The sequence below is a fragment of the Urocampus carinirostris genome, chromosome 12 (genome assembly GCF_059441175.1).
Source record: "Urocampus carinirostris isolate Australia breed hairy pipefish chromosome 12, RoL_Ucar_1.0, whole genome shotgun sequence".
Taxonomy (NCBI): Eukaryota; Metazoa; Chordata; class Actinopteri; order Syngnathiformes; family Syngnathidae; genus Urocampus; species Urocampus carinirostris.
The window spans coordinates 1,726,160-1,741,622 of NC_142360.1; the positions used below are offsets into that span (position 1 = coordinate 1,726,160).

General features: G+C 40.4%; 1 protein-coding gene across 1 annotated transcript; it reads right to left on the minus strand.

The window, feature by feature from the left end:
* Positions 1–2,488: 2,488 nt before the first annotated feature.
* LOC148354628 (claudin-1) lies at positions 2,489–9,816 on the minus strand. Its single transcript, XM_088350015.1, has 4 exons — positions 9,366–9,816; positions 9,136–9,300; positions 7,002–7,080; positions 2,489–6,931 (listed from the first exon to the last, which is right to left on the minus strand). Exons 1-4 carry the CDS (start codon positions 9,559–9,561, stop codon positions 6,766–6,768), a joined length of 606 nt encoding a protein of 201 aa, XP_088206141.1. The 5' UTR covers positions 9,562–9,816; the 3' UTR covers positions 2,489–6,765.
* Between the last annotated feature and the right edge of the window lie 5,647 nt (positions 9,817–15,463).

Sequence of the window (15,463 nt, forward strand, 5' to 3'; positions counted from 1 at the left end):
CTTTGGCAGCATCCAGTGGACATATATCAAACTCCAAGTAACTTTTCTCTTGTGTTTCTCTCAACATTGTCTCACGGGCCTGATTAAAACTCTTCTTGGGCCTGATTCGGCCCGCCAGCCGGATGTTTGACACCACTGCAATGACGTATTATCATGATCAGTTTTTGAATAAAAAAACTATCTTACACAGAAAAACACACTTTAAAAAGATAATTTAACATGTGTATTTTAGACACTTAGCTGACAATCTTCGGAGCTTCATCGCTACCTCTTCGTTATTCGGGTTTTAATTTGTTGTCGTCGTCTGTTGTTTCGTCTCTTGGATGAAATTGTCTTCATTGTCTTTCATATCAACGTTGTGAAACATTGTATACAACGAGATTAGGCTCGGCACTTCAGGGTGAACATGTAATAAGGTCTTTAAAGAGAAAAAAGGATAAAAGACTGTCAGGAAAAATAGGCACAAATATTTACAACGTAGTCTTAGAGACTGGCCTAATGTATATGAATAGTGCAATGAAAAACGAAGTTATTTTATAAATATGAGACATCTCATCTCATCAGCCGTACCGCTTATCCTCATTAGGGTCGCGGGGGGCTGGAGCCCATCCCAGCCATCTCCGGGCAGTGGGCAGGGGACACCCTGAACTGGTTGCCAGCCAATCGCAGGGCACACAGGGACAGACAACTCATTCGCTCATTCACACCTAGGGACAATTTGGACCAGCCAATTCACCTGAAATGCATGTTTTTGGAACGTGGGAGGAAACCGGAGTGCCCGGAGGAAACCCACGCAAGCACGGGGAGAACATACAAACTCCGCACAGGAAGTCTGGAGCTGGATTTGAACCCACGACAGGTTCCCATGACATGAACTGTGCCGCACAAGCGCTAACCACTGCGCCGCCGTGCTGCCCAATATGAGACATAAAGTGAAGAAAATTAGCATTTAAACATCCTGCTATTTTGCTATTTCTCCCACTTAGAAATAATGGAGGGGTCTGAAATGTTCATCGTAGGTGCATGTCCATTGTAAGAGAGATAAACTAAAAAGAAAAATCCAGAAATCACAATGCATGGTTTTCTTAACGACTTATTTGTATGATATAACTGCAAAAAAGTATTTGAACACCTAAGAAAATGAATGTTAACATTTGGTACAGGAGCCCTTGTTTGCTTTTACTGAGGTCAAACTTTTCCTGTAGTCCTTCACCAGGTTTGCACACACTGCAAGAGGGATCTTGGCCCACTCCTCCACACAGATATTCTCTAGATCAGTCAGGTTCCTGGGCTGTTGCTGAGAAACAGGGAGTTTGCGCTCCCTCCAAAGATTTTCTATTGGGCTCAGGTCTGGAAACTTGCTGGGCCATGCCTGCCCACTGCCCTAAGACGGCTGGGTAGGGCTCCGGCGCCCCCCGCTACCCTTGTAGGGATAAGCAGCACAGAATATAGATGGATAGCAGTTACTGGGAAAAAATATGCTTGTATGAATGGTTTTCCAGAGAATTTTGTTAATTTTATTATGTTTTTCATTAAAAAGGACAAAAGAAAACTTTAAATGTGGTACGTATAAGGTAATCAAATTTTTTTTATTATCAACAAAATGTTATATTCCAACAAAAATAAAAATACATATGATATACAACAACTGAAATACACAACCAGTTAAGGGTGTCCCCTGCCCACTGCCCATGGCTGGGTGGGCTTCAGCACCCCCGCAACCCTGGTTAGGATAAGCAGGGCAGATGTATCGATCTATAGATGAATACGCAGATTTTATACCTTTTCGTTTTTTATTTGTTAAAAAAGTTTAAAATAGCCAATAAAGTGTGTTCCACTTCATGATTGTGTCCCACTTATTGTTGATGCTTCACAAGAAATTACAGTTTTATATCTTTATGTTTGAAGTCTGAAAAAAATGTGGCAAAAGGTCACAAAGTTCAAGGGGGCCAAATAGTTTCACAAGCCACTGTGTGTGTATATGTATATATATATATATATATATATATATATATATATATATATTTATTTTTTTTTATTTTTTTTTTCCCATTCCATTATCTGCACCGCTTATCCTCAGTAGGGTCGCGGGGGTGCTGGAGCCCATCCCAGCCATCTTCGGGCAGTGGGCAGGGGACACCCTGAACGATATATATATATACAAATTGGGAGTTCTGTGTTACATACTACGCAATCCTCTGAAATACACAACTATTATCAAGTGACATAAGTAACAAAACAAATTCAAATACAACAACAACTGTATTTTTCTAAAACTCTTACAGTGTTTGACTTCTTTGCTTACGTTTTTGGTCCATTTTAAGAACAATTTTGCCCCCCTAACTGCAGGAATGATTTCTTGACCTTTCCCATGACTGCAATTGCGTTGGTTTTACCAAATAAACTGAGTTATTGAACGGAAAATTAATGCAAGATTTGTGATGTATATAAAACACACTGGATTAAAATTGAATATTAGACGAAAAGGTTGTCTCCAATAAATGTATTCAAAACAAAATTCAGCACACAACGGCTTTTTCATTCTTACTTTGTTGGATTTTAAATTTGGCATATTTGAGGTTTTTTTTCAAAACTTAAATGCATACAATTGTGATAGTAGTTAAATCAAATCTTCTGTTGCTATTACAGTACATTGGGAAAAGTACTGAACTACTTTCACGCTCATAAAAATGTACCTAACAAAAAATCACATAAAAAAGCACAGGCAATTAGAAAAAAACTTTGATTATGTTTTGGATTGTGCATGCGTAATTATTATGAATGTTTTCAACACACGCCCTTACAACTGCTTGGTTTATGATAGGCAAATTAAAACTTGTCTTGCAGCATTTTTTTCTCCCCTTTAGATGGCGTCCTTAGTTTAAAATTAAGTGGGATTGAATTGTATTTTTAAAGGGACAGTGTGCAATATTATGCCCACCCAAAGAAAATTGGATGTAGCAATGAAGGCAGTCTGGGCCGCACATATGCTATGACAAGGGGATAATGCTATTCCTATGATATTGTTAGTATCAGCGGACACTAGCGTGGACTCTTCTGCGTCCTTCAGCACACACTTAAAAATGAGGGGAAAATAAAGAAAAAAAGAAAAAAAAGACAAAATTAAAATAAATAAATAAATAAATAAAATAAAAAAGGAAAAGCAAGGAAAAAGAAGTAAAAGCTAGGGAAAAAAGAAACAAAATAAAAAAGAAAAGAAAAATAAAAAGAGAAAATAAAAAGCAAGAAACTATAAAGAAAAAAGGAAAAGAAAAAAAGAAAGAAAATGCTATGAAAAAAAGAAGGAGGGGAAATAAAAACCCAAAAAAGGAAAAAGTGGAAACCAGTAAAAAGCTATGGGGACGAGAAAAAAAATTAGAAAAGAGAAAAAAGGAAATAGAAATAAAGAAGAGAAAAAGCAGGAAAACGGGAAAAAAAGCAAGAATTGTTTTTAAAAAAAGTTTTGGGGGGTCCCATTGATTAGTAAATTACCAATAATAATGTAATAATATGCACAAAATGAATTACTATCTTTTTTTAAATCCATTATTCCACTAAATTATCATAGCAATAAATTTTTTTAACTTTGAACCTTTTCATAACAACAACTACCAAAAGCAAAAATAAACTTACCTTTTTAATTTCCAGAAAAATAAAAATAGACATAATAGTTCCCTGAAAAACATTGGAAATGCAATAAATATTTATAAATCTAAAAAAAATATATAGAAAAATCAAAAAAATATCTATTTATATACTCAATAAATTTAAAGTCAGCAACACAGAATCCATGGAAGGAATACAGAAGCAGAAAGAGAGCTGGCTGTCTATTGTTTTAAATGATGAAGCCTGTTGTAAGCTGTTACTGGATATGCTTTGTTATGTTTAACTTACATTAGTGCTGTGGAAAACATTTTTGGGGTAGTTGTGCCCTCCATGCATTTGCTACACTGGCCAGAAAAATTAGACGTTTGCTTTTTTTTTTTCCCTTAGTGTTGTCTAATCTCTCTGATCTGATTGTGTTTTGTCACATGTCTTAACTAATTGTTGAGTTCTATCCCCAGAAATGAAGGGCCATCTTATCCGGGAAGCGCCACTCCCTGTTCAGTCCCAAAAATTCCCGGTGGAAAACAAAGTATAGATAAACATTTGAATTTTCTTATCAAAAAACTGTTCACAATCTTGACTAAGAAAAACAGGTACAAAATTAAATCTACAAGTGGGCACTAGATTTTAGTAATCAGCTCTCAGCAAAACCTCAAGGGTTAAACAACTTACTTCATTTTACTATCCCACATGGTTAAATTTTGACTTTTAATGTGACAGTGTGTAATAATTCACCACTAGTTGTTATCCTAGCTTAGAAGGGACCAATAGCATAGGAAAAAGATACACTATGGAAGTCTGAAGGAAACCACTAGGGGTCAATAAATAACACACTGGGGCACAAAGCTGTCATGTCCTGCACGGTTGTCATGGTGCCCAGCTGGCCCCATCCCCCTGACACCGGCTGACCTGCATTTCCTGATTACTCCTATGGGTACTTAAACGCGCCTTTTGGAACTGCCCTAGGCCACACGTTGTTTACCCTTGTTGAAAACCTGTTCATGCCTGTTTGATACCTGTTTATTCTTGTTGTGCTTTTTGGACTTTGTTGCACTTCGGTGTAACATTCTGAGAGATTCCTGCAAGTTCTGTTTAATCCCGTTAAATGCCTAGTCCGTAGTTTTGCCTGCATTTGAGCCTGCTTTGTTTTGTTTTGGTCTGTTTGTGTGTTGGACAACTTTTCTTTCTCAATTAAAGTGACAGATCGTCTACGCAAATTAGTTCCAACTTCCTGCTTCCTGACCCGTTTCAAGACAGTCCCGTTCCGTTTCGTGACAGAACAATGTGGCCATCAAATGAGAACTCAGCGAACGATCCCAACACAATTTGGGGGGAGCTGGAGACTCCCTATGCTCTCCAGCAGTTGGACCGGACGGAGGGCGCTGTACGGCGATTGTCCAGTGGCGTCGCCACCCTTCAACTGCTGTTACAGAAAAATCTACAAAGCATGCGGCGCCTGCAGGAGCAATTAGATCAGCTGACTGAGTTCCTGTCGCATTGGCTGTTGGCAACGGCCCCGCCTCCCTGGGCTCCTTCTTCGGCCTTGTTGTCACCTTTCCTGCCCACTCTAACCAGATAACCCGAGGACTCCTCCTGCTGAGCAATTGCTGTGCCGCGAATGGGGTTTCCAGAAAGACTTGGCGACGAGCTGTCCGAGGTGCCCGTCGACTTCAACGCCAGCCTGTCTCGACGTCCAGCCGCCTGCCTTCCCACCGGTCTCGAGGTCCGTCCTTCCGCCTGTCTCGACGCCTGCCTTCCCATCAGTCTCGAGGTCCGTCTTTCCGCCTGTCTCGACAGCCGCCCGTCCGCCTGCCTTCCCACCAGTCTCGAGATCCGTCCGTCCGCCTGTCCCGATGTCCGCCTGTCCCGATGTCCGCCTGCCGTGCCTGCTTGTCGACCTGTCTGCCTGCCTGATTCACCCGTCCGCACGTCTGATTCTTCTGTTCGCCACTCCGACTCGTCTGCCTGCCTTTCCGATTCTTCGAGTCACCCGTTCGACTCTCCTGCAACGCCCGACCCGTCTGAGTCCGACTCGTCTGCTCGCCACTCCTATTCGTCCGCCTGGCGCCCCTGCCTCTCCCCGTTCCTGCGTTTTCGGGGGAGGGAGTAGGGTGACCCTCTTCGGGAGCGTCGACCTATTCTGGGGGGTGTAGAATTTGTTTGTTTTTGGGACCTCAGGAGCTGTCCCTTGAAAGGGGGGGTTATGTCATGTCCTGCACGGTTGTCATGGCGCCCAGCTGGCCCCGCCCCTTGACACCGGCTGACCTGCATTTCCTGATTACTCCTATGGGTACTTAAACGCGTCTTTTGGAAATGCCCTTGGCCAGATCGTTGTTTACCCTTGTTGAAAACCTGTTCATACGTGTTTATTCTTGTTGTGCTTGTTGGACTTTGTTGCACTTCGGTGTAACATTCTGAGAGATTCCTGCAAGTTCCGTTTAATCCCGTTAAATGCCTAGTCCGTAGTTTTGCCTGCATTTGAGCCCGATTTGTTTTGTTTTTGGTCCGTTTGTGTGTTGGACAACTTTTCTTTCTTAATTAAAGTGACAAATCGTCTATGCAAAACTTCCTGCTTCCCGACCCGTTTCAAGACAGTCCTGTTCCGTTTCGTGACAAAGGCTAGTTAAACCGTGGAGGTTTTGCCATAAAAACAGTGCAAATTACAGTATTTTCCGAAAAACAAGACGCACCCCAAACCTCAAAATGGCCAAATTAGAAATTGAGCTTTTTAATTCCACGCGCTTTACGCAACAGAAAATTAGGTGGATAAAATTGGAATTGCAGTCACAATTAAATTATACTGCATACGGTAACTGGTCTTTGAGTGAACATTTGTGGTTAACATATTCATTGTATATACACGATTGTTACATTTAAACCAATAATAAAAGAAATTCTTATAATAACCAAAATGCAACAATTGTATTTTTTTGTCATCATTCAATTCTCGGGCCTCTGTCAATTATTTGAGAGCTTTTTATCCAAATGTTTTTGTATTTTGTTAAAGGTATATGTTTAATATATATATATATATATATATATATATATATATATATATATGTTTAAAATGCGGAAAATACAGTAGGTATTTATTAGTAATTTCAAGACAAAGTAAGTCTACTGATGACTTAAGGAGAGTGATGATGTCTTTCCTAGTGCCTACACATAGTTGCTGTTGGCCTTGCTGCTTTGCAAGAGTCCGTTGGAGCTGATGGACCTGGATGAGGAAGAGCAGGAACATTTTTGGCAAGTCAGGAAAGCGCCGCCAAACGCAGTCAGGAAGCCACCGGTCCAGCTCACAAAGACCGCCTTGCCGAACTCGAAGCTGCACAGAAATTAAAAATTGTAAAACTGCTCTTTTTTGTGAATGTTTGCGCGTGAGGAGGCGGAGTTACGTGTGGAGATGATGGGAATGATGGAAGTCAGCGACCACTTTCTTTACGTACAAGGTTGTTATGATGAATGTCATCACGCCTGCAAAGAATATAAATCTATAAATATGAAAATGGAAAAAAAATCAACTGTAACCCAATTGACAGAGAAAAACAAAAACAAAAAAAACAAAACAAAAAACACCCTGGCACTTCGGGAGCATTAAGTGAGATGGCTGCTTCAGACAGTAAACCCCAGGAAGGCGACAGGCCCTAACGGAGTGCCCTGCAAGGTACTCAGAGCGCGTGCCGACCTTCTGGAGTATTCACAAAAATCTTCAACGAGTCACCGTCTCAATGCAATATTTCTACATCCCTCAAAACTTCCACAATCATCCCTGTTCCCTTAAAGACAGCAGCGGAAAGCCTTAACGATTACAGGCACGTGGCACTTAACACCTGTTATTATGAAGTGCTTTGAGAGACTAGTCTACCAACACACCAGGGCATGTCTGCCACCCACTCTGGACCACCCACCAGTTTGCCTACAAGGCGAATAGATCAACGGAAAATGCTATTGTCCATAGCACTCGACTACGCGCTGAGCCACCTGGAGCAGTGAGGAAGCTCTGTGCGGCCGCTCTTTTTGGACTTCATCTCAGCATTTAACTAATCAACCCAGAGATCCTGGTGCAAAAACTTTCCACAAAGACCTTTCCACATTCAACTAGCAGTGGATAAAGGACTTCATAACTTATCTTCTACTATTTATCTAGCTGTTTGGTTTCCAACCAATGCTCCTCCACCATCTCACTTAATATTGGTTCTCCACAAGGATGTGTATTGAATCTCCTTCTCCAACTCTCTATACATCTGACTGCACCTGACCCATCCCCTCAAGAGAAGACTGAGCCCTGCTTCACATCAACGGGGTTCAGCATGGAAGATGTCCACTCCATCCCAGTCCTGGAAGTGTAGCTCTACTAGGACATCTCCTGGTCAGCCAACAGCGGGGCGGAGATCAAGGCCCAGTAGCGACTCTTTATCCTGAGATTGCTCATGGGGAACAATCTGAAGGAGAAGTTACCGGTAAGACTCTGCAGCGCCGCCATAGAAAGCATCCTTAACATACTGCATCACGGCGTGGTACACAGGATGATCTGCAGCTGACAGGAAAGCCCCACAGAGGATATAAACACCGCCCAAAAGATCACTAGATGGCCCGATCCAACCTCGAGGACATTGCCAGCTCTCACTACCTCAGCAGAGAAAAACAAATCCTTAAGGACTCTTTACACCCTAGTAACTGCATTTTTAAACTCTTACCATCGTGTCGAAAGTACAGATCTGACAAGGTCCAAATGAACAGAGGCAGCTTCCTCCCCTCAGCTATCAATACACTAAACCACAAGCACACATGGGAAACGTGGAACACAGTTTTTAAAGTGCAATATCCTGGTTGCGTATAGTTTCTTTTTTATATGTGATTACTTTATATTAGAGGTGAATACTTGTATTTTTTTCGTTTATTATATTTTATATTTGTTTAGTGCAACTCTAATTTGGTTGTTGCAACACAATGATAATAAAAGTGATTTTGAATAGAGTAGCCCTCCGCTTTCGTTTTAACTATTATATAATGACTATAAATACCATTTATTCAACTGAAATTCTGTGTTTTTATTCGAAGATTTGTAGTTATTTTGTGTCCCCTGCCTACTGCCTGAAGTTGGTTGGGATGAGCAACCCCGCGACCCTAAGGATAAGCGGCACAGAAAATTGCTGGGTGGATAGTTGTTTTGATAAGTGTTTCTACTTTGTGGATTTTGACTATTGCAGAACTTTTTTTGGAACGCGACCCCCTGAAAAAAACAAGGGATTACCGTATTGCTTTCTTGCTCTGTAAATCAAATAATGAATAGGAATAAGAATAAGTTTATCTGTAAAACTCAGTGCCTCACCAGGCACCAACCTCACTTCACGTCAATGAGAAATAGTATCCTCGCCACACCGCTTGGCCTTGTGCCTGTTTTTAACACATGCGCCCATTGCCACAGGTACGAAATAATTTTCGTTAAAAGAGGATTTTTGAAATAACGTTTCTTTAATGACGACCTCACAAGTTAGAATTTCCCGCCATATTTAGTGAAAATCATACCTGAAATCATGAACATGATTCCTCCAACCCTGGCCACTGCACCTTTGGCTGTGGCCCTGCCCTCCATGAAGCGGGTGCACTTCATCCCGATGGTGGAGACCATTAAAGCCACAGCGGACAAGAAGATGCTCAGCAGGAGGAGTCCTCGGGTTACCTGGACTTGATCTGGAAACAGGCACAACTCGATTCGACGTCTATACCTGTCGAGGAGTCGGTTAAAAAATTCTTACTGGACAACTTGAGGAGTGAGTCGTAAAACTCGCAGGTGGTCCTGTGTCCGACACTGCAGGTCATCCACAAGCCCTCATAGATGCGATGCGAATGGCCGTGCATCTTCCACTCCACCATGATGGTGGCTGTCACCGTGGCGACCACTCCGATCAGCGCCAGGATACTGCCCAGAAGTTGCAGTGCTGAGCTGGCCATCGCATCCAGGAAGGGAAGCAAAAAAAGCAAAGAAAAGGGGGGGAAGCAGTGGTAATGGTAAAGTGGGATGTGTCATCCCTGGTGCCGCAGCTGGTATTTATGGCGTAGTGAGGTGACGCATGAGAGGTCTCCATTGCCCACGTCCGATGGGAAGTCTTTTTCTTTATCTGATGAGTTCGACAAAACAACACGTGAAAGCCGTGAACTTTTACCTCATTATTTTTATTTTGGAGTAGTGGGACCCAAAAACAATTACAAGCACTCTTCTACATTAAAAGAAGTTAACTATTTCATCAGGCTTATTTAAATTAGTTTGTTTCTGGCTTGACATCAGTCATATTGTAATAGGAGTTTAATATTGTCACTCAATTAAAAAAAAATATATATATATATATTGAAAAAAAAATCATATATATATATATATATATATATATATATATATATATATATATATATATATATATATATACATTTTTAGTGCCATCACCAGCTAAAAGCGCATTTTCCATTTAGGCAGGCTGGCAATGAATTGGAATAAAAAGAAATTGGGGAATGGTGCAAAAAATATATAGTGTATATATAAATCCATACCATGTATATTATATAAAAATAAACCGTTTATTAAAACAAAATATATGTTAATTGTTTCCCAACATATTTTATTTACTTTATGTATTTCATAGTTTCTGAGGTTTTTTTGATGCCGCTACGAGAATTCCTTTAAAATAAGAACTCAATCAAAAGTAGCTATGGAGTTATTATTTTATTTCAATTTTATTTTATTTACTTCATATCTACTTTATTTTATTGAACTACTGTATTTTCACGACTATAAAGCACACCCAAAAGTCTTTATTTATTTTCAAAAGCTGACCATGCGCCTTATAATACAGTGGGCCTTGTATATGGATCAATACTGAGTTTCAAGGTCTCGCAACTTAGGCAAGAAGCCGCCGACTTGATTTTCCCCTGTAGGCAAAGTAGTTTGCGGTGTATATTTATACCGGAGTTTCATTTCCTAACTAATGTGTCAATCATCATTTGAATCGGTCAGTATTAGATAAAGTTATTCGGAGATAAAGGAGGCGGCTCCTTTCTAGCATTTACAGGCTCGCATAGGCTAAAGCTGGGAAAAACAAAGCCTGCAATTGGCCAAAAAAAGATGAATATGAATCACAGTTAGGTTGCTCTAGGGCCTGGAGAAAACATTATTTACTAGTTTGTATTTGTAAATATGAATTATTGGGCTAAACCGACAGCTAGCAAGAAGCAACGTCTATTGAGGCAGATGCTTCTCGGTGGATTTTTTCTTTTATTTGTCGGCATATTGCGTGTTTTGGAATGTGTAAATATTTTACACGGTTGGATTTACTACATTCACGGATGTAAGAGGACCATGGTTGCTTACTATTATTGAACGTGATGGCTGCAAGACGACTTTGGTGAGCTACCCCGGCTTTATATTTTCCCAGTATCTTGTTTCAGACTGATCTTGATGTTTCTGTGATGAGTCTATTTTTATATTTAATTTAATTCAAAGTGTTTATTGTCATATGCACAGTAAAGAACCACTTTTCCCTGCACAATAACATTCTTACTTTGCTGTAACACAGTTGCCAGCGAAAAAGAAAATGAAAACTAAGAAATGGTTGGAATTTCCTTTATCCAAAAAGTTTAACCTTGCTAATGATATGTGGAATGACGCATTTGAGTGATTGGTGACATCGTACAGACACAGTGTCCATACGTGTCTGAGACAAGAATTTGCTTCTTTGCGAGCCGTCAGAATGTTAAGGGGTTAATACGTTTGACGGAACTATGTGACTGTTTTGTTGATGTTCCCACTGTAGCACCTTATAATCCTTTTCGCCTTATGTATGGAAAATATAGGACGAAAAACTATTTTAGGGGTGTGCGCCTTTTAACCCGGTGCGCCTTATAGTTGTGAAAATACGGTAATCAGATTTTAAAATGTAAAAAAAGCCGACGATAATTGCATGAAAATTAGAATAGGTATGTGTTCAGGAATCGATATATAAAACTGTTATTTGTTTAAATTTGTTAATATTTTCTTGAATTTATTAGAATGATAAAATATTTTTAATCATTTTTTATTTTAATGACTAGTGTGTAAAAGAATTAGGATATATATGTGTTAGGGTTCTAATGTATAAAAACGTTTTATTTATTTGTATCTGATATCATATTGTATGTTGTCTATAAGAAAAACATTCACCATTTATTATTCTAATGAATAAAACTGAGGATAGGAATTAAAATCTATACGTTTTCAGGTACTAATGAATAGAAATATTTAATCTATTCCTATTTTAAATATTTTGTTCATTAATTAAAATAATAAATTACTATATATCTCATCTCATCAGCTACACCGCTTATCCTCATTAGGGTCGCGGGGGGCTGGAGCCCATCCCAGCCATCTCCGGGCATTGGGCAGGGGACACCCTGAACTGGTTGCCAGTCAATCGCAGGGCACACAGGGACAGACAACCCATTCGCTCATTCACACCTAGGGACAATTTGGACCGGCCAATTCACCTGAAATGTATGTTTTTGGAACTGGGAGGAAACCGGAGTGCCCGGAGGAAACCCACGCAAGCACGGGGAGAACATACAAACTCCGCACAGGAAGTCTGGAGCTGGATTTGAACCCACGACAGGTTCCCATGACATGAACTGTGCTGCACAAGCGCTAACCACTGCTCCGCCGTGCTGCCCATTACCATATATATATTTGTTTATAATTTTTATTGAAATTGATGATAGTGTATAATCTATATTTGCTCAGGTAATAAAAATACAAACATTTGATTAATTTTTAGATTCTTTTTTATTATATATTTTATTGTAGATTATTATTATTATTATTGTATATATATATATATACGGCAGCGCAGTGGTTAGCGCATGTGCGGCACAGTTCATGTCTTGGGAACCTCCTGCGTGGGTTCAAATCCAGCTCCAGACTTCCTGTGCGGAGTTTGTATGTTCTCCCCGTGCTTGCGTGGGTTTCCTCCGGGCACTCCAGTTTCCTCCCACATTCCAAAAACATGCATTTCAGGTGAATTGGCCGGTCCAAATTGTCCCTAGGTGTGAATGAGCGAGTGAGTTGTCTGTCCCCGTGTGCCCTGTGATTGGCTGGCAACCAGTTCAGGGTGTCCCCTGACCACTGCTTGCTGGGATGGGCTCCAGCACCCCCGCGACCCTACTGAGGATAAGCGGTGTGGCTAATGAGATGAGATGATATATATATATATATATATATATATATATATATATATATATATATATATATATATACTGGACTGTCTCAGAAAATTATAATATTGTGATAAAGTTCTTTATTTTCTAATGCAATTAAAAAAACAAAAATGTCATACATTCTGGATTCATTACACATCAACTGAACTATTTCAAGCCTTTTATTATTTTAATATTGCTGAATTTGGCTTACAGCTTAAGAAAACTCAAAAATCCTATCTCAAAATATTAGAATATCATGAAAAAGTATACAAGTAGGCTATTCAACTAATCACCTGAATCATCTAATTAACTCGAAACACCTTGCGAGGGTTTCCTGAGCCTTTAAAACACTCAGCTTGGTTCAGTAAACTAAATCACAAGTATGGGGAAGACTGCTGATCCGACTGCTGTCCAGAGGACCATCATTGATACCCTCCATCAGGAGGGTAAGACACAAAAAGAAATTTCTCAAAGAGCAGGCTGTTCACAGAGTGCAGTTTCAAAGCATATCCACAAAAAGTCTGTTGGAAGGGAAAAATGTGGCCGGAAACGTTGCACAACCAAGAGAGATGACCGCAGCCTTAACAAAATTGTGAAGAAGAGACGCTTCCAGAATTTGAGGGAGCTTCAAAGACAGTGGGCTGAAGCTGGAGTCCAGGTATCAAAAGCCACAGTTCACAGACGTGTCCGGGAAATGGGCTACAATAGCCGTATTCCCATGGTCAAGCCACTTCTGAACTCAAGACAACGGAAGAAGCGTCTGACTTGGGCTATGGAGAAGAAGCACTGGACAGTTGCAGAGTGGTCCAAAGTCCTCTTTTCAGACGAAAGCAAGTTTTGCATTTCATTTGGAAGTCAAGGCGCCAGAGTCTGGAGAAAGGCTGGAGAGGAGCAAAATCCAAGTTGCTTGAAATCCAGTGTGAAGTTCCCACAGTCAGCAATGGTTTGGGGAGCCATGTCAGCTGCTGGTGTTGGTCCACTGTGTTTCATCAAGTCCAGAGTAAATTCAACTGTGTACCAAGAGATTTTAGAGCACTACATGCTTCCATCTGCTGAAAAGCTCTATGGAGATGAGGATTTCATTTTCCAGCATGATCTGGCACCTGCCCACAGTGCCAAAACCACCAGTAACTGGTGCACTGACCATGGCATCACTGTCCTTGATTGGCCTGCTAATTCCCCTGACCTGAACCCCATCGAGAATTTGTGGGGTATAGTTAAGATGAAGATGAAAGACACCAGACTAACAAATGCAAATGAGCTGAAGGCCGCTATCGAAGCATCCTGGGCATCAATAACACCTCAGCAATGCCACAGGCTGATTGCCTCCATGCCACGCCGGATTGATGCAGTAATCCGTGCAAAATGATTCCCAACCAAGTACTGAGTGCATCAATGGACATTTTCAAATGTTTGATTTAGTTTTGCTGTTATAAAATTATTTTTTTTACTTGGTCCGAGGAAGTATTCTAATATTTTGAGATAGGATTTTTGAGTTTTTTTCAGCTGTAAGCCAAAATCAGCAATATTCAAATAATAAAAGGCTTGAAATAGTTCAGTTGATGTGTAATGAATCCAGAATGTATGACATTTTTGTTTTTTTAATTGCATTACAGAAAATAAAGAACTTTATCACAATATTCTAATTTTCTGAGACAGTCCAGTATATATATATATATATATACACGTGTCCCGACGGATCACCACCTTATCGTGGTGGGGCACTCAGTGCGTCTCAATGACCCCTAAAGCTATGTCGGCGGGAGTCTCGTACTCCTGGTAGGGTTACCCAAGCCGAACAGGTAGAAGGGTAGAGTCCAGACTAAGAGTGATCCCAAAAGCTCGTGGCGGCACGCTTTGAGGCGGTTTCCTACAGACCTGGATCCCAGCAGCCACCTGCAGTTGTAGGAAGATGCCGGTCGTCTAGGGTCTCCCTTGCCACTGGAACCATCTTCTTTACAATCAAGATAGTTGCGTTGGGGAAAGTGCACCCCTTACCCCACTTTAAAAACCATCATTGCGCAGGTATCCTCTTTTACCTGAGTCTCCGACCACATCCAGGATCGGACTGTTCAAACATCAGCAGACTCACAAATAAAAGAAGATGGTCATCATTGAATCGATGGACAACACTAAGCAAGTAAGCACATACACACACACACATTTTTTCAGAATCATAAACCTTATATGTAATCATTTATTATTATTCTATCGAATCCAGGAACATAGGGGTAAATCAAATCAGAGAGATAAGAGGGCGCAAGTCCATGCAAACATTTGTATGTGAGTAAGAGAACCTTTAAGTCGCATCTTAAGCGGACTGGTAGAAAATTCAAGTTAGCCAATGTAGGAGTGATATGCTCAAACTTTTTTGTCTTAGCCAAAAATCTCGCCGCCGCATTTTGAATCAGCTGCAAACTTTTAATGCTAGACATCGGGAGACCAGAAACCAGTACATTACAGTAATCAAGCCGAGAAGTAATAAACGCATGAATTATATTTTCAGCATTTATTGAGACAGCATCAGGCAAATCTCCGCAATATTACGGAGGTGGAAGAAAACTATTCTAGTAATATTTTATACATCTAACATAAACGACAGATTAGGATCAAATATAACCCCTAGATTTTTGACCCA

Bases quoted from the DNA above. Each gene is read 5' to 3' on its own strand.
- LOC148354628 (XM_088350015.1), bottom strand. From the start codon at position 9,561: ATGGCCAGCTCAGCACTGCAACTTCTGGGCAGTATCCTGGCGCTGATC. The intron at 7,081-9,135 runs GTATGATTTTCA...TATTCTTTGCAG, and splicing joins AATCATGTTCATGATTTCAG to GCGTGATGACATTCATCATA. The intron at 6,932-7,001 runs GTAACTCCGCCT...ATTTCTGTGCAG, and splicing joins CATTCCCATCATCTCCACAC to CTTCGAGTTCGGCAAGGCGG.